This window comes from Diachasma alloeum, unplaced genomic scaffold (genome assembly GCF_001412515.2).
Source record: "Diachasma alloeum isolate Michigan unplaced genomic scaffold, Dall2.0 Dall_scaffold_00443, whole genome shotgun sequence".
Classification (NCBI taxonomy): Eukaryota; Metazoa; Arthropoda; class Insecta; order Hymenoptera; family Braconidae; genus Diachasma; species Diachasma alloeum.
This window is the reverse complement of record NW_021680582.1, coordinates 19,853-43,666: the sequence shown is the minus strand read 5'-3', so window position 1 is coordinate 43,666 and position 23,814 is coordinate 19,853. Positions and strand designations below refer to the sequence as shown.

At 36.3% G+C, this 23,814-nt stretch overlaps 2 protein-coding genes across 9 annotated transcripts in view; one reads left to right on the top strand and one right to left on the bottom strand.

The window, feature by feature from the left end:
- Positions 1-4,379: 4,379 nt before the first annotated feature.
- LOC107042362 (monocarboxylate transporter 13) lies at positions 4,380-16,988 on the top strand. Of its 3 annotated transcripts, none has more exons than XM_015263390.1 (5): positions 4,380-5,435; positions 12,663-12,962; positions 13,054-13,180; positions 13,755-13,934; positions 14,770-16,988. In XM_015263390.1, exons 2-5 carry the CDS (start codon positions 12,743-12,745, stop codon positions 16,091-16,093), a joined length of 1,851 nt encoding a protein of 616 aa, XP_015118876.1. In that variant the 5' UTR covers positions 4,380-5,435; positions 12,663-12,742; the 3' UTR covers positions 16,094-16,988. The 3 variants fall into 3 exon arrangements, with proteins under 3 accessions (XP_015118876.1, XP_015118875.1, XP_015118877.1); XM_015263389.1 differs by lacking the exon at positions 4,380-5,435 and adding an exon at positions 11,444-11,591; XM_015263391.1 differs by lacking the exon at positions 4,380-5,435 and adding an exon at positions 11,662-11,813.
- Positions 16,972-23,814, bottom strand: part of LOC107042363 (regulator of G-protein signaling 7) — an 11,859-nt gene continuing 5,016 nt past the window's right edge. For 4 of the 6 annotated variants that reach the window (XM_015263392.2, XM_015263394.2, XM_015263393.2 and 1 more), the window contains 10 exons: positions 22,414-22,693; positions 21,810-21,906; positions 21,092-21,298; positions 20,779-21,002; positions 19,524-19,753; positions 19,322-19,435; positions 19,103-19,228; positions 18,729-19,008; positions 18,487-18,618; positions 16,972-17,668 (listed from right to left, as the gene is read on the bottom strand). In XM_015263392.2, the coding sequence (XP_015118878.1) occupies positions 18,553-18,618; positions 18,729-19,008; positions 19,103-19,228; positions 19,322-19,435; positions 19,524-19,753; positions 20,779-21,002; positions 21,092-21,298; positions 21,810-21,906; positions 22,414-22,659 (1,590 nt within the window). In that variant the 5' untranslated portion in view covers positions 22,660-22,693 and the 3' untranslated portion in view covers positions 16,972-17,668; positions 18,487-18,552. Of the gene's footprint in view, positions 17,669-18,486; positions 18,646-18,728; positions 19,009-19,102; positions 19,229-19,321; positions 19,436-19,523; positions 19,754-20,778; positions 21,003-21,091; positions 21,299-21,809; positions 21,907-22,413; positions 22,694-23,814 lie in introns of those variants that run through there. The other 2 variants (XM_015263396.2, XM_015263397.1) reach the window with 2 other exon arrangements.

The window sequence follows — 23,814 nt, the reverse complement described above, 5'->3', positions numbered from 1 at the left end:
ATCAGCCCCCCCCCCAGTTGGCATGAAATTCAGGTAGCCGAGGTGAACTCGTACGGCCTCGGTAACAAGCCACCAAGTAACGCAACAATCTTTCCTTCCTCCCAGCATTCCCCATTTGTTCCCTCCCCCCAATTTTTTCCCAAAGCCTCTTTCCCTTATTGCGTGTACCGAAGAGTCTAAAACGAGAACCTAAGACGAGCAAAACGACCTAAAACCCGTCAATGAAAAAAAAAAACCAAAAAACGATGATGACAACCGGTGAAGAAGGCCCTTACGGGTCCGTAATACGGGTATATCCAGCTCATGCCCCGAGGGAGGTTACCGAGTATTATAGCGGCAAGAAGTGCCTCTCGGAGCCCACAACGTATACACGTAGACTCATCATTGAGTCTGGACCAAAGCGCTTCTTATTCCACAAGCAGTCGATGCTATTTTCATCCAACCAGTTTGTGCTACCTGGTGTGGTTAAATAAAAATAAAAAGAGGTAAAACCGATTCGAGTGAAGGGGGGTAAAAAAAAATATTATACACCGAGGGGGAGAAATAGTCGTGGAAATGGCGCCGGTGTAACAGAAGAAGACGACTGACCTGAAAGAGGACAAAGACCACGATGGGAATCATGAGGAGGCACCTTCTGCCCATTGGCCTCACCAGAAAACGAGTTATGTTTGACCGAGCGTGCACCCCGGGGTCGCGGTCCTCTACTTCACCGACGTTTCTTTTATTTCTAATTGTTTATTCATGGTTTTTTATTCGTTATGGATGGGGTCGTTGCCGAGGATGTCCCATTCTCATGTAAGGACCATTCGCGGTCTCTTGCCCTTTCTTTTTCATTAATTTTTTTAGCTGTCGCTTCAGCTCGATGGCGGAATTTTTTTATGATAATTTTTCATATTTTGTCGCCCTGTCTCCGATACTAGTATTCATTTATTTTGTGGTGTTTTCAGGGATTTCTTCCCGATTTAAGGATGCCCATGTGTCTTTTATAATGGAAATTGGTTAAACTTTCGGAAAAATTAATTTCTTCAGGCATGAATTCATTTTTAGGCAAATGATTTTTATGGTGGAAAATTCATTGTTTATAAATTATTTATAGAAAATGCTCGTTATTTTTAAAAATCGCAATTTTTCAATCATTTCATCAATCTTCTTTCGAAAGTAAAATTTCTAATTTTTTTCACAAAATTAGAATGACAAAGTTTAAATTAAAAAATCATGGTAAAATGTCCTCCGATGTTTGACTCCAGAGAAAAGCATTTCACTGGAGAAAAGATACTATAAACAATTCGAAAAATTCAGGTGAATGAATTCTTGAATTTTAGTTTGATTCCACAAAATAACTTCTATTGGCGATTTTCTATTAAAAAAACACAATTGATAAACCTCCGGAATTCTTCAATAGAATCGGCAAAAAACTGGCGGAAATTCCCCTCGTCCTCAGGCCACACGAGATAAAATAATAAATTGCGTTTAATTATTTAAACCCTACTAACTAATCCCCTCAGAATTTCCAGTAAAAATCCAGCACAATATTCCATCGATTTCCTTAGATTTTTTTACGCGTCTCGATAAATAAAAAATGATGAATAAATGAAACCCTCTGCGACCGACGTCTGCATGGCGTGAACCTCCATCGGCTGCATGGCATGACGAGACTAACGTTAAGAAAAATAGTCTGTTGTGTTCAGTTCTGAGAACAGAACACAACATAACAAGAAGAATCAAGTTGAAAAAAAGTCGCTTACCTGGCTCTCTCCGAGAAGGTGGTGATAAATAACCGTGCTCGCACGTTATTGCATCCTTTTACTCTTCACTCCGTGTGCCCAGTCTTGTGCTAAACTTAGACTCGTTTTTTTTCATCACTCATTTAACAACTTGGGCCATTCATTTTTTCCCCCCCTCTCAACTAATCTTCATTCGCATTTTTACACTTTTCTCAACTCGTTGCAACTGCGAGGGGTTATTAATACTGATATTTTTAGATGTTGATGGAGCAGAAAATACCTACTTTCTCTGAGTGTACGTAGTAAAAAGACTTTCTATGCTAATTATCGAATGGATCTGGATGATTATCAAGTTGTTTATAAATAGACGCGCGGAGAAAATAAGGGGGTAATCATCGGGTGCCAGAGAAAACCGTTTCCTTCAATGGAAAGGAGTCGCAAAAAATTAAGAACATATTACCAGATTGGTAATAAGTATGAGGTCTTACGGATGATGGAAAATAAATGCAGATGGAGATTATTTTCTGTGTAACGGGGTTGCTGTCCCCTTCAATTATATTTTTGCTGGTGAATTAAATAAGACATTTCTTGTTTTCAAATGTTGCAGTTACGGTTTTTTTAGTCTTGCATTGTAAGGGGTTTGATGTAAAAACAACTGGGGAATGAAAATTGTATTTTAAATAGTTTGATGTGATGAAATACTATTTGAAATAAATTTTCCAAGTTGACTATTTCGATCGATCAAATACTATTCATTTATTTATCTTTCTGGAATTGAAATAAAATAAATATTTGGTATTTATTTCTAGTGGAATAAAAAATGCAAAAGTATCAACTATTCCATTTTATCATTTAAATCTATATAAAATAGTTGAAAGCTTCTCAACAAAACCAACAAAATAATAACTATTTTGTTGCTATCAATCATAAGAATTGTTTCTCATTTCTAATTCTCCATTTCAATTTTTTCCTCGTAAAAAAAATATTTGAAATACAAAAATGAAAAGAATTCGATGAATGATTTAAAATAGTATTTTTCCCAGCTCTGCATAAAAAATACCAACAGAATAATTTCAAACTAGTTAAAATTCCTCATTTCCATTAAATTCTCTCATCCGCGATGAACTTTAAAGAACTTTTCACGGATTTAGATACAATATTTATCGACTCTGAAGACATGGCCATCGACTAGTTTCCCACGATCCATTCACCAAATCGGTGACATCACCCGTCATCCTGGAAATACGAATGAATAAACAAATAATCCCCGATCAGTTCCTTGCATATTTCCCAAGGACGTTGGATTACGTCCTTTCACGATGATCAAATCCCCCCTGCCGGTTGCCACAGATAATCGGTGTGTCAGGCAACAAGATAAAGGGCGAATGTTTGTCAATAATTCCGTGGTCAGGTCTCCCTCACTGTTTACGGTATTACAGATACAGTCGAGTACAAGTTGTATAAGCGTGTCAGCCATACGTACGATATTATGAGTTATGGCATTAGTAACCGGGTGCTAACCATCCTTGTCACACGTTTAGTACCTGTAAATGTATGCAACGTCATCGTATTCAATGTTCGTGCATCAATGCTGAAGGTGTGGACGGGGGGGTAGAGATGCCGCAATGAGGGGAAGCCGAGATTAAAACCAGTTTGATGGAAAGTGGCGAATGTGAACAAAGGTCGACTGGAGGACACTGACTGTTCCGTCATCTTCCCTTTCGATGGTGTTTTATCATTAGCATTATCGGTATCCGATCGTTACGGGTGGTTTATCGATCTGGTAACGATCGCAGTGGCATCGGAAAATGTCTTGCCACGGAGGAAATTATTTGATTAAAAATTAGACATTTTCTTCGGTAGAAGATGATGAGGAATTTCATTGCTTGGGTTCGATGATAGAAAAAAATTGAAATTTTGGGGAGAGTTACAGCGAATTCAGTAGCGAAGTGGTAAAACGGTCTAAGTCGACTTATCTCTTAGTTGAGCTTTTGAAGAATATCTCAGAATCGAAAGGAGATAATGAAATTTTCGGAATGACCTTTTTTCGGGAGCAAATTGAGGGCTACAAAAATGGTTTTGACAAAAATTTAGATATCTCCCTTAGATTCTGAGATATTCTAATAACTGGCCAAAGTCAAAAGCGACTTAAACAGTTTTATCACTTCGCTACTGAATTGGATGTAGGGGGGAGAAATGGTGGAATTTTTTATTTCACTGGAAAGTCTGTGAGATTTTTCAGCAGCTGGAAGATGAGAATTCCCCAACTTGTCTGAATTTTAAATAAAAAAAATATATTCGGTAGCAAATTACTATTAATTTTCAATTAATTAAAGTTTGAAGAGTGAGTATGCACCTGAATTTTCCTGATTCCTATCAATTTCCAAGGAATTATTGAATTAAAATTCACAATTTTCGTGAATTTTTAAAATAAAATTGTGGATTTTCAATGTCGAAATATCTTAAAATTTCAGTGGAACTGTCAGTTTTTTAATAATATTCTTTTAATAATATTTTAATAATATTTTTAATAATATATTGAGATATGCAACGGAATTCTAAAGAAATCCTATAAAAATTTCCATTTTTCGCGTTTCTCATAATATTAATAATGATTTTTTCTTATTTTATTATTGCTGGCATTTATCAATTCATTTCTTTATTTCTCCATTCATTTCAACAATGCAAATCTTCATCGAAAATCCCGGCGCATTTAATCCCAGAAATTTCCGCGAACGAATCAAGATTCGTGAATTAATGTCAAAAATTTTCCGGATTAATTCCTCGAAAATTCAGAAAAATCAATAGTATCATCAAAGTCTCCCAGATCCTGTCACCCAAATGACGAAACAACAATGATGATTCATCAAAAATCCCAGGAGCCTTCCCCCCCGCCCCAAATTTCCGGGAACGAATCCACCGAAAAATTTCCAAACGTTGAAATAAAAATGCAAATCTTGATCGAAAATCCCGGCGCATTTAATCCCAGAAATTTCCGAGAACGGATCCATCAAAAAAAATGTCTACACCGATGCAACGAAGACTGTTGCCGCGTCTAACCCCAGCTATCTATGTAAACCCATGAAGGACGAAGCTACGAGGTCGTCCCATGAGTAGGGGAATACCTCCAAGAGGCCGGTTGTTAGCCCCTCATCGTCAGTAATATCCTAGTAAGAGCAATAATAGTAGTCGACTGGCTCCACCTAAGAGTGGGATATTTTCTCGTTGAGATACTCGACACCAAAGACCCACCACCATTCTGAGGAGTCTGAATTCTCCCACCACCACCTCAAACAGCTACCTGTCTCCAAGAAAGATACAGATTGACATACTATTATATATTTTTTCCCCCTGGATTTCACTCTTTTTCTCTCCACCGTCGATCAAAATGGCTCAAGCGACGGATAAAAAACGAATCTCCGAGTCTCCCTGGGTCTCATCGTTGTGACTAGCATCAGTTCACCGATGACTCCGGGTACTGTTGTCTCCAGTATCATTGGCCTCACTCTACAATACCCCATAAAGTGTACGAGGAGTGGAGGCAGAGGAGGAGTAGACGAAGAAGACGCAGAAGGAGAAGAGTCGAGGACGAGAGTGGAAACGCCACTGAGTATTTCTGACCCCTCGGGAGTCGTCGTTGACCAGTCTGGGTGATCGCAGGCCACTGAGAGCCTCTTCAATACCGGAGGACCTCCACTTGGTCCATTGGAGGTCAGTAAACCCGATCAAATATTGTATTATATTGGTATCAATAGTGAATTTGTCCATTTTGTTCAGAATTTTATTTTCTTAAAAAATTTAAAATCCACACGGTTAAAAAATTAATTGAAAAACTTTACCTAATAGCATTTTCTCTGAGAATTTCTACTGGAACTCCATGAGAAATCTCTTGAAGCTTTACTGAAATTCTATTTGTTTTTTGCGGTCTTCTATAGAAGATGACAGGAACGTCTATAGATTTTTATTCCAGGATAACATCAAGACAAATTGGAAAATTCATGCCCAAGAATTTTTACAGAAACAATTCTGACAGAATAAGTTACATAAAAAAATCAATATTTGTAGATATTATATTCGTATTAATAGTGGATCGCTCCGTTTTATTCAGAATTTTATTTTCTTAAAAAAATTACAAATCCACACGATAAAAAAATTTAATAGAAAAACTTTGATAGTGGTTTCTCTACGAAATTCTATTGAATTTTTAGCGGAACTCAGTAAGAAATCTCTTGAAGTTTTATTGAAATTCTATTTTTTTGCGCTTTTCAATAGAAGACGACAGAAAAAAGTCTACGGATTTTTATTTTTCTATAGAAATTCTATTTGTTTTTCACGGTCTTCTATAGAAGATGCCAGAAAAGTCGATAGATTTTCATTTCATGATAAACTCAAGAAAAATGAGATAATTCATGCCCAAGAATTTTTGCAGAAACAATTCTGACAAAATAAGTTACATAAATAAAAAAATTAACATGTATAGATATTTGTCTATAAAGAAGTTGCACATTGTTTTATAGAATTGGTGCGGAAAATTTTTTTTTATAAAGTTGCAATAGGAACAATGGAGAGAGCGCTAGGTTTTTCTACTTAATTTTTTCATACGGGCGATATTAAATAATTTGAAATTATCAAATGTGACGAATAAAATAGTCAATACTATTTTATTCCAGAGATCGGTAAAACATTATCTGCGATTATAATTGAAATGTTTGTTACTTGACAAATATTGTTGACAATAAATACATTTCATTGACATTTGGGAGGTAAAAACGCGATAGGAATTTGATAAAGTTTATTAACTATTTGACAATTTGGGTGAAATAAAATAAGCGAAAAAATTTCATTTAATTTTATTCAAACAGTTGAATTCAATAGGCGATACGAGTTCATTCAAGAGTTGATTAAGATGACATTTAGAATTCCAATTAAAACATTTGTCATTCGATAAATAATTAATGCAATTTCGATTCGATTTTGCAAAAAAAAAATAATAGTCTTGAAAAAAAATGAATTTGAAATACTATTCCTATTTTATTTTCATGGAATAGTGCCGCGTCCTGACCTGTCTTAATTTCCAACGACTCAAACCCTTTCTATTTTCCCCTCACGTGCACTTGAATACAGAATATAAATAATCACGCACTCTTAATTTCTCCGTCAATGGACCGTTTTACCGCTCGGTAATGACCGCTATTTGACCGTTCCAATCAAACAGATTCAACAGTAGAGGAGGTCGGGGTAAAACAGACACTTTTGACTTTTTTTTAAATGTTAATGAGGGGTTGAAATGTTGATAAAATTCAATAATTTTCCTCTCAATACAAAGAATAATTCTTTCCCTTCGTGACAAGCCCAAACGGAGCTCAATTGATCAATTTGTTTCTGAGTTATGAATAATTTTAAAAAAGTCTCCGTTTTACCCCACCCTCCCCTATATAAGTATCTCCTCCGGATATTCCATCTCGACGCGGATTTTTTTAATGACTTAATGTTGTCTTAATTTGAGGCGTCTGGCCTCGAAAAATATCGAGATATTGAGAATCGCTAGAAATTAAATTTTTTGCTCAGAATTCTGTAAAGATGTTTTGGTTTAAGACGCGGATTTTTGGAGTGTCTTAATGTTGTCTTAATTAAATACATGTTGCCTCCGGAGGTGCCCCACGCACACACCTGACTCATAAATAAAGTCCGATCATACGGTTTTACACACGATTCCACGTTACAATTGAAAATCCATCGGTTGTAACGCAGATGCGTAAACCCGATGGAGATCCGATACAGCGGTCGACAGACCAAGGACGTGGGCGGTTTAATTCTTTGCGAAAGCAACGGATTATAGATACGGTGCACCGCGTGACTAATGCCAATTCGCTATGCGAGACACGTGCAGTACTTTTATTTTTTAATGCCCCGGGATTGTTCACGGTTTTGGGCAATTAACGGTGGGTAGTAAGCGCGAGTTGATGTGCGTATGGCAATTATGATGTGAATGACGATTAGTAAACAGTTTGGAGTTCGCAAGGCTTCTTGAACTATTAATAGACGAATTTCTGACGTGGGAAAAGCCGTTACATATGAGGTGGTAATTGATGATGATGGGGAGGAGTGGCTCATGGGATCTTGAGACGTCATTCAAGATGCTCTGGCGATGAATTTTTTTTTCGCGCAAAGTGGGACTAAATAAACTGGATTTGAGACATTGATTTTATAGGGTTTTAATGTCGACATGATTTAAGACTTGAGATGGTGAAAAAATTGGGGGGATTGAAAATCCCGAGAAATCACATTTTTTGCTTGAAATTCTGCACAGATGTTTTGGTCTAAGACGCGGATTTTTTTAATGTCTTAATGTTATCTTAATTTAAGACATCTGGCATCAAAAAATGTCTCATTTTGAGTGTTAGAAAATCATGATAAAACAAATTTCAAATGTCTTAAAATTAGTTTTTTTTATGTCTTATAATTTTAAGAGTCGTGATCCGTCGGATTAATTTAAGACGTCAATCGTCGAAAAATGTCGAGGTATTGAGAATCCCGAGGAATTAAATTTTTTGCGTAAAATTCTATGAAAATGTTTTGGTTTAAGACGCTGAATTTTTGAATGTCTTAATGTCGTCTTAATTTAAGACAGACATCGAAAAATGTCTCGTTTTGAGTGTTAGGAAATCATAATAATACAATTTCTAATGTCTTGAAATTAGATTTTTTTTGTCTTATAATTTTAAGACATGAGATGAATTACTTTAATTTAAGACACCACATTTTCTAGCGATAATAATCAGTACCTTAGAGACATAATAAAACGTCTTAAACTGAAGTCATAAATGTCTTAAAAATGCAAACTCAAACATTTTCCTCGCAAATTAAGAATTAAATGTCTCACTTTTTGTCTTACAATGTTACAAAAAAAATTTAATTCAAGACCCTAGTTTTTGTGATATCCTAAATCGGTCTTAACTGAAGACGGAAACATTAATCAAATTGGGTGTATAAATGAGTTGAAATCATCCCAATTTAAGACATCAGTCCCAGTGGCATGGAAAAATACAAATATTAATTCACAATCTTTTCCTCGAAACTAGTACATCGACTCGTTATGCATGAGTGTTAATAGAGCTCAAATAATTCGGCGTCAGCATGAAGAGCATAAATCCAATTTAAACATGAGAATACCCGAAATGTGATTCGAAACTGCCGGTTTGACTTTAACGCCTGATGATGAATTCCACCGACAGCAGGATTGCTGAATAAAATATATTATCTCAAGGAATAAATTCACGCCTGTATTTACTGTATTTCCAAGATGAAAAATAGTAATCAAGCACGTCAAAACCACTAGACATTTAAATCTCTCCAAACACAAACTCCAACCACAAAAATTTTCGTTCAATTTCATTTTCTCGGCATTTAAAAATAATTTTGAATGTTACCCGTTTGCTCCTGACATCCGCGCGAATTATCTTTTCTTGTTGATTATTAAAATCTCACGTTCGTAATGATTACACATAAGGACGCATTTATATCCAACAGCAACAAAAATAATCAGACATCTTCGTCATTTCGATACTGACCGTGTTTAATTTTCCTGAAGTAAAACTCGACCTTTCAAAACATTTCTCAATACTTTTTGTTGATTGTTGGCAGTAAAAATGAATTATCATTCTCTTCATCTTTATTCATAATTGAAATCTCACGTTCATTACGATTACTTGAAAACTCATTCGTTTTTTGTAATAATTATCTCAATATCACATTTCATCGACCGCGAAGTAATCAAGACACAAACGGGTTTTGTATTTTCTCAGATACAAAATTCTTTATTGAATTTTCCTGCAACACTTCGACGTTTTAAAATATTTCCGACGGTTTTCTCATTAAGTTTTTATCGCAAACATGAATTGTACTCTCCACTTGAGACCAGACAATAAAAAAGAATTTATTTTCTTCAATAAATGCCTCTTGACATTTCCCGGAATGATTCCTCAATTTTTTCATGAATTTAAAACGAAAAATGTTCTTCAGTTGAATAGAATATCAAAACGAACATTGAGTCAGTGAATTCCCCTTGATATTTGTATGCATTCAAGAAAATAATCCCGCAACCACCAACGAATATCCCGCATTACAGCACCAATTACTCCGGAAGTATAACTCCGCAAATGTTGATTTTGCAAAGATATCAGAGTCGAGTAAATTTGCACAACTAATTTCATCGCGTCTCAATTCCCGGCATAAATAAACGATAAATCCATTAAAATTTTTCCTAATTTGCCAACTATTCTGTTTTCACTCCAAACAAAGGAGTCATTTGACTGCACCGGGTGATTACATCCCATGAGTGAAGCCTGCACTCGAACTGAACCGTTGAAAATTCAAGGAGAGTGCAAAGTGCGTTGCGTTGCGTTAATCGATGCGTTAGAACTACAAGTTTGTGAATGAAGGATTTCCCTTCACTCGTCAAATTGCTTTCCTTGAATAAAAACTAAATGAAAATCCAGAGAACACCAAATCCGTCGAGTAGTTGTAACGAATTAAATATTAATATATTATGACAATAGTTTCGGCTTATTGAGCGAATAAATTTTGAAAGAATTTTTGACAAAAATTTATCAAATAATTGATAAATTGAATTTTTTTCAACACTCAATTTTTTAGGAAAAAAATTGGTGTCTAATTTTTAAATTCAATTGACATTGAATTTTATGAAGAGGATAGAATTTTTTTAATAAAAAAATCTATGAAATAATTGACGCATTTCAATTTTTCAAATTAAAAAATTGATGATGATTGATTACAATTTATTGACTTAGCGCATCTAATTATTATTAATAAAAAAAGAAGAAATAAATTTCGGTAAAAAAATTAGATTATTTTTAATATTTACATTTCAAATTAAAAATTTTAAAAAGGAAAAAACATTCAAGAAAAAAAATTGCCGTAAAATATTGGATTACTCTGCAAATTTAAATTTCAAATTTCAAAGAATTGAAGAAAATCCACAAATTAATTGATCAATTTCTAATTTTTCAATATTACAAGTTTTTTGGAAATAATTAATAAACAAGCAATACTTGAATATTTGTCATTCAATTTTCATATCCATAAGAAAAAATCCAGAAAAAAAATCTCAAACGACAGGAAAATTTCAAAACATTTATAAATCTTTATTTTAAACATTTTGATTTATAGAGTTATGGCATGTAATTATTACTGAAAAAAAGACCAAAATTGGTGTAAAAATATGGGATTATTCTCAATATTTAAATTTGAAATTGCAAAATTGAAAAAAAAATTAAATTCATTGTGTAAGCCCGAAATTCCACTATTGAAACGAGAAAACAAAATAAAAAAATTAGCGGAAAGCAAAAAAATATTGTATTATTCTTATCGTCGAGTCATCAAAATGAAATCCTTAATGACAAATTCCAAAAAGTAGGACATTTATTTTAATCCTCCATTTGGTAATTCTAGTTAAGAATAAACATGTAATGGGGGTAGTCTCTCCGTAATACATACAGGTATACCGTTACACCGTCGGTAGGAGTGCCTTCAAACAACAGTCAGAGAGAGATGAAAAAAAAAAAGCCAAAGAGGTAGTAGACCACTGGAGTTGCTCGATGATTTGCGCTTGGCAGGGGGTCACGTGGTGCTTTATTGCTCCAACAGTAGATGTTTAAACCGCGCGCTGGGATAAAACCGCCAGTTGAGAGAACCACCGAATTGCGGTCTCTCGGGAGACAGTTTGTCATCGAGTAGCGACCAACAACAATGTGCCATGAATCGTTATTGGCCTGAATTTACTTTATTCTCGGTTGATTCGTATCAGTGGGATGAGACAGTAATGAATTTATAGAATCAATTTGTTTGGTGAGTCTCGGTGATCACTCCGAATTATTCCATTATTGATATATTTGTGCCAGAAGGCGATGTCCAGTGATGAATTTCGTGTCGATGAATTCGTGTTTACATTCGTATTCGAGACGACTCAATTCTGGATTTTGTTTTTGATGAATATCTCGGGATTGGTTGGAGATAGAGCATTTTACGTCTTAACATTTTTTGTAGAAAAAAACAAGAGCTGCAAAAAAGGTAGAAATGAAATTTTTCGTAACTCCCTTCATTTCTGAGATATTCCCCAAAAACTAGAATTTATGGCATGGATAGGACTAGTAGATATTGACGAGTGATGTCAGACAAAAAAATTAAAATTCATCCTCGTATTTTACATTAATCCCTTCACTTCGCAGTATTCCATTCTTGTATATGTCAGGAGGCTATGTCCAGTGATGAATTTCGTGTCGATGGATTCGTGTTTACATTCATATTCCAGAAGACCCAATTCTAGATTTTGTTTTTGATGAATATCTCGGGATAGGTTGGAGATAGAGAATTTTACGTCTCAACCTTTTTTGTAGAAAAAAACAAGAGCTGCAAAAAAGGTAGAAATGAAATTTTTCGTAACTCCCTTCATCCCTGAGATATTCCCCAAAAACTAGAATTTATGGCATGGATAGGACTAGTAGATATTGGCGAGTGAGGTCAGACAAAAAAATCAAAATTCATCCTCGTATTTTACATTAATCCCTTCACTTCGCAGTGTTCCATTCTTGATATATATGTCAGGAGGCTATGTCCAGTGATGAATTTCGTGTCGATGGATTCGTGTTTACATTCATATTCCAGAAGACCCAATTCTGGATTTTGTTTTTGATGAATATCTCGAGATGGGTTAGAGATACATAAATTAACATTCATATCTTTTTTGTAGCTTCTGTTTTTTTCTACGAAAAAGGTAGAGACAAAATTTTTCGTATCTCGCTCCATTCCTGCGATATTCCCCGAAAACTATATTATTTATGTTTCGCCTAGGTCTACTACATATTAACTGATGTCAGACCAATAATTTAAAATAAATCCCTGTATTTCACATAAATCCAGACAAAAGCTGACTCATTCCCACGATTGTATCAACCCAAGGAGATATCGTATTGACATTAAAACCCCAGGAGGAAAGAGAAATGGTTAAAGGAGGAAAAATGACGAAAACAAAACTGGTTCCACCGGACGGTGGATGGGGCTGGGTTGTCCTGATATCTGCCCTTTCTGTCAACTTCCTCATCCCCGGTACGGTCAAGTCCTTCGGCGTTCTCTTTGTCGAGTTTCTCCAGGTCTTCAAGGCTTCACCCACCTCAGCATCGTGGATGCCCGCCCTCTGCTACTTCCTCTACAGTTCACTCGGTAAATAATTTTTCCGTTCTCCAGCCCGAGGCCCCTCGATATGCTAATTTTATTCGATCACTTTATTTTTTTTTCTCCTTCTCCGAAACAGGACCACTATCCAGCGTCCTCTCCATGAAATATTCCTACAAAACGGTTACGCTAATAGGCGGTGCCTTTGCCGCCAGTGGAATGATGCTCAGTTATTTCGCCACTTCCGTGTCCTATCTCTATGTTAGGTAAGGAGAAAAATTATTGTGGAATTTTTTGACGATTCTTTATTTTACCGTTTTTTTATTCACTTCAATTATGCTATTGACGACATTTGTTATCACTCGTGTGTGCCACACGAGTGAGTCAATTGAAGGAAATTCAGGATTTTGTTCAGTGGTGAATCGAATGAAATGACTTTAACTCATCTTCAAAATTAGTTTTTTGAAAATATCTCGGAATTTACGGAAGATTTTTGTTAAGGACATCCAAGGACTTTGGCTTTTTTTATCGACTGAATTGTTTTTCTACTTTTATAGTCTAACACCAGAGCTTTCATTTTTCAATGATTTTATTAGTTAAACTTTGCAGGTCTGAATTTGAATCTCGGTATTAAGCCGTTAGAAAACATTTTAAAAATTTGAAAAGAAATTAGAAAACTTAATTTTGGAGGAAGACTGGTGAAATAAATAAAAAACTGCAATTTTTGAGAGTTACGAACATTTTTTATAAAGAATTTATAAACAATCAATTTTTCAAACACCAACCTCACCTGAAAAAAACGTATTTCTACAAAAAAAAAATCATCAATGTGAACTTCAGCTACGGAGTGATGGTGGGCATAGGTGCTGGCCTGACCTTCCCCCCGACAGTCTACATCGTGACCGCCTACTTCGAGAGACTCCGTGGTTTTGCAACAGGCCTCTGCATATCCGGAAGTGCAATCGGAACAATCGTCCTCCCCCCGTTCCTGCAGTTTCTTCTGAATCACTTCGGTCACAGGTAACAATCCCCACAATATTTCCCCAAATCAATCATCATAATTATTACATGCATCACTCGATCACCAGAAATTAAAAAAAAAACCCTGACTTGCCTCTTTCGTCTCTTAGAGATGCAAAATGACCGTCATTTTTGAGAATGCGTAATATGACTAAAAAATGACGGTCACAATTAATTTTTAATTTGTGACGGTCATAAATTTAAAAAAATATTTTGATCTAAATATATACGAAAAATTCCATTCTAAAATGCACATTAAAAAATAAATAAAGAAATAAATATTAAATGAATGAATAAAATAAATAACTGTTTATTTATAACAAAAATTTTTCATTATAGATTTAAAAAAAAAGTTTCACCTAAAAATTTCATTTCAAAATACACATTTACGAAAATCAATAAAAAAATAAATATTAAATAAATAAATGTTTATTTATAACACATATTTTTTTCATTATAGATCTAAAAAAATTGTTTGCTCTAAATATACATGAAAACTGCCATTTCAAAATCTGCACATTAGGCCAATACACCACGAATTCACCTAAAAATTGATGAAAAAAAAATGCATTTACATACAGGAAAAATAGAAAATTGCGCCGGTCATATGACGGTCAAAGTGACGCATTTGTATCTCAACTACCTAATCGTCACGATCCTGTACCAACACGCGACCCACAATATCGCATGCCGCCATTCTCAAAATACATCTTATGTAAAACACCAATGTCCTATTCACAATGCAAATCCCGACGTAAACAAAAACCCCCGCAAAACCAGTAACCATCGCCAGCAAGCGTTCTCCCCCTTCATTTCCCTTTGTTCGTAATTCCAGAGGCGCAGTATTGATTATGGGTGCAATTACGTTGAATACACTGGTGTGTGCGTTTCTTTATCATCCGGTGGAGGAGCACATGAAGGAAGTGGCCATTGACGGAATCGACAATGAGGCGTTGACTCTAGAAGAAAACGAGTCAACAAAGTCGCCCCAAATGATGATAGAAAACATCAACGAAATTAAGCCCGCGCATTCCTCTGGTCACGATCGCCTGGACGATCTCTCCAAAGAGCTGGAGCGAAAGCTGAGCACAACCCAAACGGCTGAAGACTGCGGGCACAACAAAGAACTCGACCCCCCGATCCCCGAGAAAATGGAAAACGTCGAGAACAACGAGAACGAGAAGAATTGCCTGGACGAAACGGCAACCGCCATGACCTGCGAGGCTGGTACCATCAAGGTGATCACCCCAGGAGTCATCCCGACCCCTCCCTTAAGCCGCACCAACTCAGCGAGAAAGAGCGCGAAAGGCGGCTTCCACTTGTCCCGCCAACACAGCATTGTTTCCGAAATGGGCCCGATAGCCTTGACCCCTCGGATGAACGTCCCGAACATGTTCAGAAGACTCTTCAAGACGCAGGAGAGAAAGAAGCGAAGATCCAGAACGAGCGCTAAATCCGAAGCCCTAGAGGTGACGAAGGAGTCGTCAACCCGTAAGAACTCTAACACGTCCGACAGCTCCTCCAGCAGCGCAGAGAGCACCAGTTCAGCGAAGAACTTCTTCGACCTGAGTGTGCTGAGGGACCCCATCTACCTGGTGATCCTGATATCAAACTCGACGTCGGCGATCAGCAACACCAACTTCATGATTCTCCTGCCGTCTTACGCGATCTCCGAAGGCTTCGACAGGAACTCGGCGGCTTTGCTGTTGTCGATTGTTTCGGCGTTGGACTTGGTGGGAAGGATTGGAGGGGCTTCGCTGTCGGACATAGACTTTATACCAAAGTATTATTATTTTGTGGGGGGCTTGGGCCTCAGTGGAATCGCCCTTGCGCTCCTGCCGATGGCGACCACCTACACCATGCTGTCCTTCTTCTGCGCGCTGTTCGGCTTGTCCTCGGGGATGTACATCGGCATCACCACAGTCATCCTGGCGGACATGCTGGGGACGGAGAAGCTCAGTTCTTCTTACGGAATATCTTTGTTCGTTAATGGGGTTCTTCAGCTGATCGGACCACCCGTCTGCGGTGTTATCTACGAACAGGTCGGCACGTACAAGCCGATCTTCCTGGCTTTTGGGATCATTCTTATACTGGGGACAGCCCTGTGGGCTGCGGTCCCCATCATCAGGAGGAACAAGAAGGAGATCGACGTTGCTTGACGACGATGAAGGACTATTGATTGCATTCTGCCATATGGAAGTTAACTCATCTTATTATCGTATTATTCGTTTCATTACTCCACTTTAGACGTTTATATCATTTGTATTTATGTCTAGTCATGTATGTTAAGGAATTGTACAAAAAGGAATGGAGGGAGCATTCTCCGGGGTGCTTCTACTGCTCAAGCTTAGTCCGTCCATTGTGGGGGGGATTAATATGGAATTTCTGGGGATTTTTTAATTAGTTGTCTGTACTTAACAGTCCGCGGTCCCGACATCCTATGGGTTTTCAGTGAATTTTTGGTCGTAAACATATTTTCGAGCCACATTTTTCGCATGATTTCGACGTAAATGTGCCCATTTTTCTCTTCACATTTCTAGTTTTATTTTTATAAATGTATTGTCACATGAAAAAACCAATGAACTTCGTACGAAATAGTTGTCAAACATTGAAATGCGATGAAAAGTGTGGCTCGCTAAAACTTTCACGGATAAAATCCGGGAAAAGTAACTCCTCGAAAACCCAATTATAGATATAATTCTCATTACTCATGTGTTTGTCCTCTTTACTCAATGCCATTCATCAGAGGCCATCCTTTAGTAATTCCACGGATGCAGATGGACCCTAACGAGAATTTAATGATAAGTGTATTTTTATTCTCCATTATTATGTATTACTGCACTGGTATGACTCATGTAGATTAATCATAATTAAGAATGCAACGTGACAATTGAAAATGACTCTTGTGATTGTATGAAATGAATCAGTCGTACATGTCAAAATGAATGAGATGATTTTATTCCCTAGTATCTCCGATAAGTCTTCAATTCTCAATTTTATACATTTACAATGAGAGGTATGAATGAAAAACAATAAACTGAATGTATTACTTCATTTCCGATAATTATTTTAATGAATTACTGAAAATAATATTTCATCAACCATCTTCTATATCCATATCTACAAGAACAAATGTTTTTCTTTTTATTCACCTCGAATCTATAATTTCAATCTCTATACACATACAGCCATTTATATCGCAAAAAAATGTATTTCCACATCTTTTGGAAAAAGCACCTCGAAATTATGTAGAATTTAACAATTACGTTTAATTGCAAAATTTTTGAATTCCCATGGCATTACAATTTTCATTACTCAATTAATAAATTAACAAAAATATCGGAATCATTTTCATTTTGTTGAACTTAAAAAAACATGAGCTATTTACAAATTTGGACACACAGTCCTCTCCCCAATCTCTCAATTCACATTTTGGCTACTGATAGTTATGGGCAATTCATTCATTAATTCTTATTTCGTGTTCATCTACACATGAATCTAAATATTATTGAACACGTTTGCGCAATGACGAGTGAATTGCCGCCCATTGAGAATATGTTTTTTTATTCAATTCAATTATTCAGTGTTTCAGGGAGATATTATGTTCGCGTGTTTCATTGCACAGTGACAAAAAATAATCACCTGAACTATTATCAACGATTCTAAATTTTATCATGATTCTTCTTATGGCTAGTCATTTCTTCATTGCTTTATATACATTTAATAATTTGCATCTGAAAGAAAAAATAGATCAATTAACGTCAGATGAAGTATTATTAGAAATGATTTACTCGAATTAAATCGATGTTGAATAACAATTAATGAGTTGTTTTGTTTTTTAAAGGTTTTTTTCTAGATTTTTGCTGAATATCTTGGAATTTAGGAGAGATATCAAAATATTTTGATATATTTTTGAGGAGCGAAATGAGCGAAATGAGCAAAGTGAGCTAGATTCGGATCCATTACACTCATAATCCAGCGATGTACTCGATTCTTCGGAAACTATAAGAAACAGTGAAAAATTATCTCGATTTTCTTGTGAGGGAAATAAGCAAAACGAAGAAAATGAGCAAAAAAGCCTAATTTCGTTCGATTTTAATCACAGTTCAGAGAATTGTTGCCGTATATCCTAATGTTCAAGGTAGGTATCAAAGTCTCAACCTCAAATTTTTCAGAACAAAATGAGCGCAATTTCTCGCATTTGGAAAATTATAAAAATGGGTATGAATAAATGTTTAGGGAGCGTAAGGAGCACAATTTGAATAATTTTGTTTCGAAGTTCATAGTAATTTCAGAAATTACGTATATATTCATCGGAGCGAAGGGAGCAAAATGAACAGAATGAGCGAAACAAGCGCAATCCGCGATAATATTCCTCGATATCACCACCAAAGATCTAAAAATTCATAGGAAATAAAAAACCTCCACATCCACACATTTTTCCAGAGCGAAATGAGCAATTCCTTTCATTCAAATGAACAACTCGGGTATTTCAACTGACTTCAATTCCAGAAAATCGTCCTTTAAGTTGAAAAAAATATATAATATTCACCATAAAATACAGGCTGAATTGAAGTTTCTATCAGACACCAAAAATTGAATTCCACCTGCGATCCCCTTACGGTACTACATTATCCTTTCTCCCAGCAAATGGTACAATGCTACGAATCCCTTTAACAGACGCCTAAAATTTGAAAGGAAATCGCACAATCTCAATTAATAACGCAGTTTAATCCATTATCTCATTAAAAATAATCGGGGATTAGGATGTGTGTTGTCAAATTAAATAATTACCTTCTTCTTAGATCCATTTAGAAAATCTCTGTACATTTCTGACCGCAGATAGCGCGCATAGCTGTCAGTCTTCATGAGATGATAAACATGGGCGGCAGCAACGTCAAAACTCCAACGATCTGGCTTCTCTAAATTTCTCTTTGTAAGCTCGAATGATCGTGAATCAACGTTGATTGGACAGCTAGCGTCTGGCCTCAAGTACTCATTCCATATTTCCTCTACCTTAGCCTGAACGTCTCGTTGAGGTAGTGTTTTCAAATTTTGAACAGCCTCCCAAAACCTTTAATCAGTAATTCATTACATAAATTTTTGCATTCACTAAAATTATTATTTCTTCAACATCCAAATGAATTCATTTTCAAACGAATACTTACTTGAGGTTTTCACTGCTATATTCCATCTCCAAAAACTTGACAAATTGCTCTCTCCCAATGGGATCTTGAAGCAGCTCCTGAAGACTAAAGCCCCATCGCTTGACTCTTCTCGCTGAGACGTCTTTCCTAATGGAAATTAAACAGAATTAAATTAATTGAATTCTCAATGTTCAATTGAAATGATAATTCCCAGAATACAAAGATGATTAAAGTCCTTACGCAATTTTCTCCTGCTCCCACAATTCCGTACTATCCGATATCCACGGATTACTGAACTCCGGCTGTGTAAACAATGGATCATACTCGACGTATTGTTCAAAGTATCCAATCAAACTGCGAATTGATTACAAAATTATTCATGTAACTGAGCCATTGTATATTGAAACAGTGAATGCATTATTGTGATTAATTGAAAACTCACGCTTCAGCAACTTTGGAGACCTTAATGTTTCTTCTGTCGAGTCGTTGTTTAAGCATGTCTATTTCCCTTTGTATACTCTCACTCGATGGTGTAATATCCGCATCAGCGTGAGTTGGTGATATTCTTCCACCGGCAACACCCAGTTGTAGATGTTTACTGGCTTTTACCATTGGTTTGTTTGTTCTGCATGCTTTCTTTATATCCAATTCCGTTGTGTTGACGCAGCCCGGCTGCAGGTGCAATTGGATGTTACGATTATTATCTGTCATTGCTGGTCGCATAATTAATATTGATTGATTACGGAGGGAAAGGGAATGAGTCTATCTCGTTTAATTTCATTTTTTATTGGATATCGTGAGGTTTAGGGGTTTGGGAAATTTTTTCTCGGAATAATCTTCGTCGAATGACATGAGCAAAATGAGAGGAACGAGCGAAACTGACAAATGATGGTGTCATTTCGCTGATGTTCATGTTCTTGATAGATACTATAAAATACGACAGATGACGCGCATTTTCGGAACATACCGTGTACGGAGCCAGATGAGCGAAGTGTAGGGAGTGAGCGAAATTAGTGCATAACACGAAATTCTCCCTCAGTTTTTAGTTTTCATGGAATATCGTGGAATAAAATAATTGAAATTGGGTAATTTTAGTGGAGCGAAGGGAGCTGAATGAGCAAGATGCAGATAATTTTATTTCAGGGTTTAATTTATGGTAAATATTTCAGAATCCAAAGGAAATAATGAGCATTCTCTCTGTTTTAATTTTTGATGGAATATCGTGGAATAAAATAATTGGAATTGGGTAATTCTAGTGGAGCGAAGTGAGCTAAATTAGTAAGACACAGATAATTTTATTTCAGGTTTCAATTCATGCTGAATATTCTAGAATCCAAAGGAATAATTAGAATTCTCTCCATTAATTTTTGAGAGAAATGAGCGAGACGAGCCAAAGATAATTCACTTTCGCTTATATTTCAATTATTAAAGATCGCGAGATCTGAGAAAAATTACAGAATTTTTGAACCTATTCTTTATGCAGAGATAAATGAGCGAAAATAAGGAAATGAGAGAAATGAGCATAAATCACGTTGGATTGACTCATAATTCCGTCTTCCGCATTCCTCTCGGTGGATTTTTCGCCCACATTTCCCCCGAAATTTTCCAACCTCTTTTAGATTTAGATACATTCAGTGGGAATATAAAATGAAATTGACATTTCCCGTTCGCTGCTCCATTAAATGAAAAATATTTACCATAGGCCTGTGCACATCCCAGAATGCTCGCTCCTGGCTATCCAGGACCTTTCTCTCCAATTTATCACGTTTCTTATCAACCTTACTCTGCGCCTCAGCTTGCATAAATATAAATTCCCACTTGCGCGAAAACATCTTCTGCAGTCTTGCTAAATTCTCCGCTTCATAGTCGGCCAATTCCAAGCGTGTTTTATTCTGCATTGTGCGCTTACAGAGGTAAACAGCTGATTGATAAATTTGGGGATTTAATTGGTGAATTAATTGATTTGTCGGGTGAATTAATTCGTCTGGCTTTTTGCGTTTTTCGACTAACCGTAATCGGTGTTCTCTGGCTCCCAACAGTTTGATGGCCAAAAGTAGGGCGTTTGAAATCGATAAAAAGTGTTGTCATTCTTTACAGTGAGGCAGTGATCGTCGATGGGAAAAAAGTAGCCATGGGAGGCCATCAAATGAGCTACACGTAGAGCCTCTTGATCATCAATGTCCATGTTCTTCATCATCCAGGCTATCAAGTCTGTACCTAAATTTAAAAAAAAATCGTCGAAAACTATTGAATTTTTACCGGGAGTTCATGAAAAGTCTATTAATTTTTTTTACCGATTGTGGATGGATATTTTATAGAAAGGGGTCAACAGATTTTCATTTCCTGCATTATTTATTCTTTCAATATTTATTCTCTGGAAACTCTTTGACACAAATTTTTTCATTTTTTTAAATCTCTGATCACAAAATCGAAGAAATAAAAACATGAAAATTTCAATCCCCAATGGAAATGCAAAAAATTTTTCTTGCAATTTTTCCATTGAATTAGCTATTAGCTGAGTTTTTGAGAAATATCTCCAAATCTAAGGGAGATAGTGAAATTGATGATAAGACCTTTTTCGTAGCTCTCAATTCGCCCTCAAAAAAAAGTAATAACAAAAAATTTGTTATCTGTCTCAGATTCCGAGATATTCATTGAAAATTGGTCCATAGTAAAAAACGACTTGAACCATTTTACCGCTTCGCCCCCTGAATTCCACTCAATTTACCCGTAAAAACCGAAGGAATCTTCGTCATAAATGTCTTGGCAGTTCTCACTGGGACACCATTAGTCTCGTCCAACATTTTTTCGACTATAGATTCCATCTGAAAAGAAAAAGAAAAAAAAATGTTTAGATAGGGTCCATCGAACTGTGAGACAGATGGATTTGCTGATATTTTTAGCAGAAGGTGTTCCCTAATCGATCAATTTCATCTCCGAAAACATAGGAACAAGTGAAAATGGTAAAATGACACTATAAAAGCTTCACACAAATACAACTTGAAACGAAAGGAGATTTTTAAAAGACAGATTGACGGCTGAAAGCGATCGATCAAGCGACCCATTTTTTTTAATTCTCTATTTTACCGAGACCAATTCATCTCACTCATATTATCATTCACAGAGGAATGAATTTTCTCGAATTAAAGTTTTTATTCTCTTCGCACTTGAGACGTGTTTGCCCTATTTTTTTTTTAACATTACAAAAATTAATTCCATCAATTACAAAGGGCGTAACGACTGGTTTTTCTTTCCTCTAATTTTTCCGTGAGAAAGTTTGGCAATTCCACTTTTTCCCAATTGAAATAATTTTTCATTTGTCAGATCATCACCTTCTTGTATACGACGTAGTTGGGACTGTCTTCGGCGCATGTTGCAGTTGATTTTGGCCTATCGACGGCAACTCCAGTTTTGACAGTAGCATCCGTCGTCGTCGTTTCCTCCTTTCTCTTCGATGTCGTACCAATTCTACCTTTACTACTGGCATTGTGTTGTTCATTGGTATTTTTTGAACAACTACCGCCGCTGTCAATGGGTTTACGCCGACTGGCGGACTTTTCGGAGCTCATAGTTACCATATCCAGGCGCTAAGGGAGGTGCACCATTGCCCCTCTGCAATGAATAATATCATTTTTTCAATGAATAGACAAAAAATCTGATTCCAGTGATAAAATTAATGGACGAGGTCGGTCAGCTTAGCGGCGCGAAATGAGCGAAATGGACACTTATCAGTCCATTATTCTCATATTTCAATGATTTTGTACATCTTGAGAAGTAAAGACGATCATAGAATTTTTACGGATACATTTCTGTCGAGCGAAGTGAGAGAAAATAGACAAATGAGCAAATTTAGATCGTAAAATGAATTTCTCGAATATTTCAAGAATTTCGGAATAGTCTGGCATTCAAATGTTATGGGAATTTAATTCCACTAATTTTCTTTCGTGTCACCAAATGAGCGAATAAAGCTAAATGAGCGAGTTCCGCTCAGGATGCTCAATTTTTATATTTTAGTGAATTTATTTTACGGGTCCTTCTAGACAATGAACTGAGCGAGGGGAGCGGAGAGAACCAAACGAGCAAATTAAGCTTCTAGCAGCCCATTTACATATCCCAGTCATTCCTAAATATTTTGAGGCTCCAAAAATAAAAAAACATGTTTTGTCATTTTTTTCAGCGAAATGAGCAAAATGAGCCACAAATCAAGAAATTTTTTCCGTTTTTCTGGATAGAAAATTTTTTTTCCGTTGAATTAAATTTTCCTCGTCCTCTCTAGAACCACAAGAGCTCCCATATAAAACCCCTCACGATGTTATTCTCAAACTCCATTGAACTCTACCCCAGTACATCATCTTTAAAAGCTCCGGCGGCATCAGATAATAAAACAAAACCTAATAAAAAAAATGAAAAGATAGAGAAAGGTCGTAAATTGATAAATTTCATTGTCGGAGATATTCATCAGCGAGAGATTTTTCCCAGTCGCTAGAGAGAGACGCTACGATGAGTATTGATTACCAAGGAAAGCACTCTCCTCTCGCTGCGCGTACCACACCAAGTTATATAGTTCTCCACTATTACATATACCGTATTTGCCAAGCGAACCGAGCGACCTGCCGTTACGTTTCACAGGTTTTACCCTACAAATGTGTTAAAATGCGCGCCAACTATCATTCTCTCTCTCTCTCTCTCTCTCTCTCTCTCTCTCTCTCTCTCTCTCTCTCTCTCTCTGTCTC

Excerpts from the sequence above, each read along its gene's own strand:
- LOC107042362 (XM_015263390.1), top strand. The coding sequence starts at position 12,743 with ATGGTTAAAGGAGGAAAAATGACGAAAACAAAACTGGTTCCACCGGAC. Across the intron at positions 13,181-13,754 it reads GTGTCCTATCTCTATGTTAG|CTACGGAGTGATGGTGGGCA; the intron begins GTAAGGAGAAAA and ends TGTGAACTTCAG. Across the intron at positions 13,935-14,769 it reads CTGAATCACTTCGGTCACAG|AGGCGCAGTATTGATTATGG; the intron begins GTAACAATCCCC and ends TCGTAATTCCAG.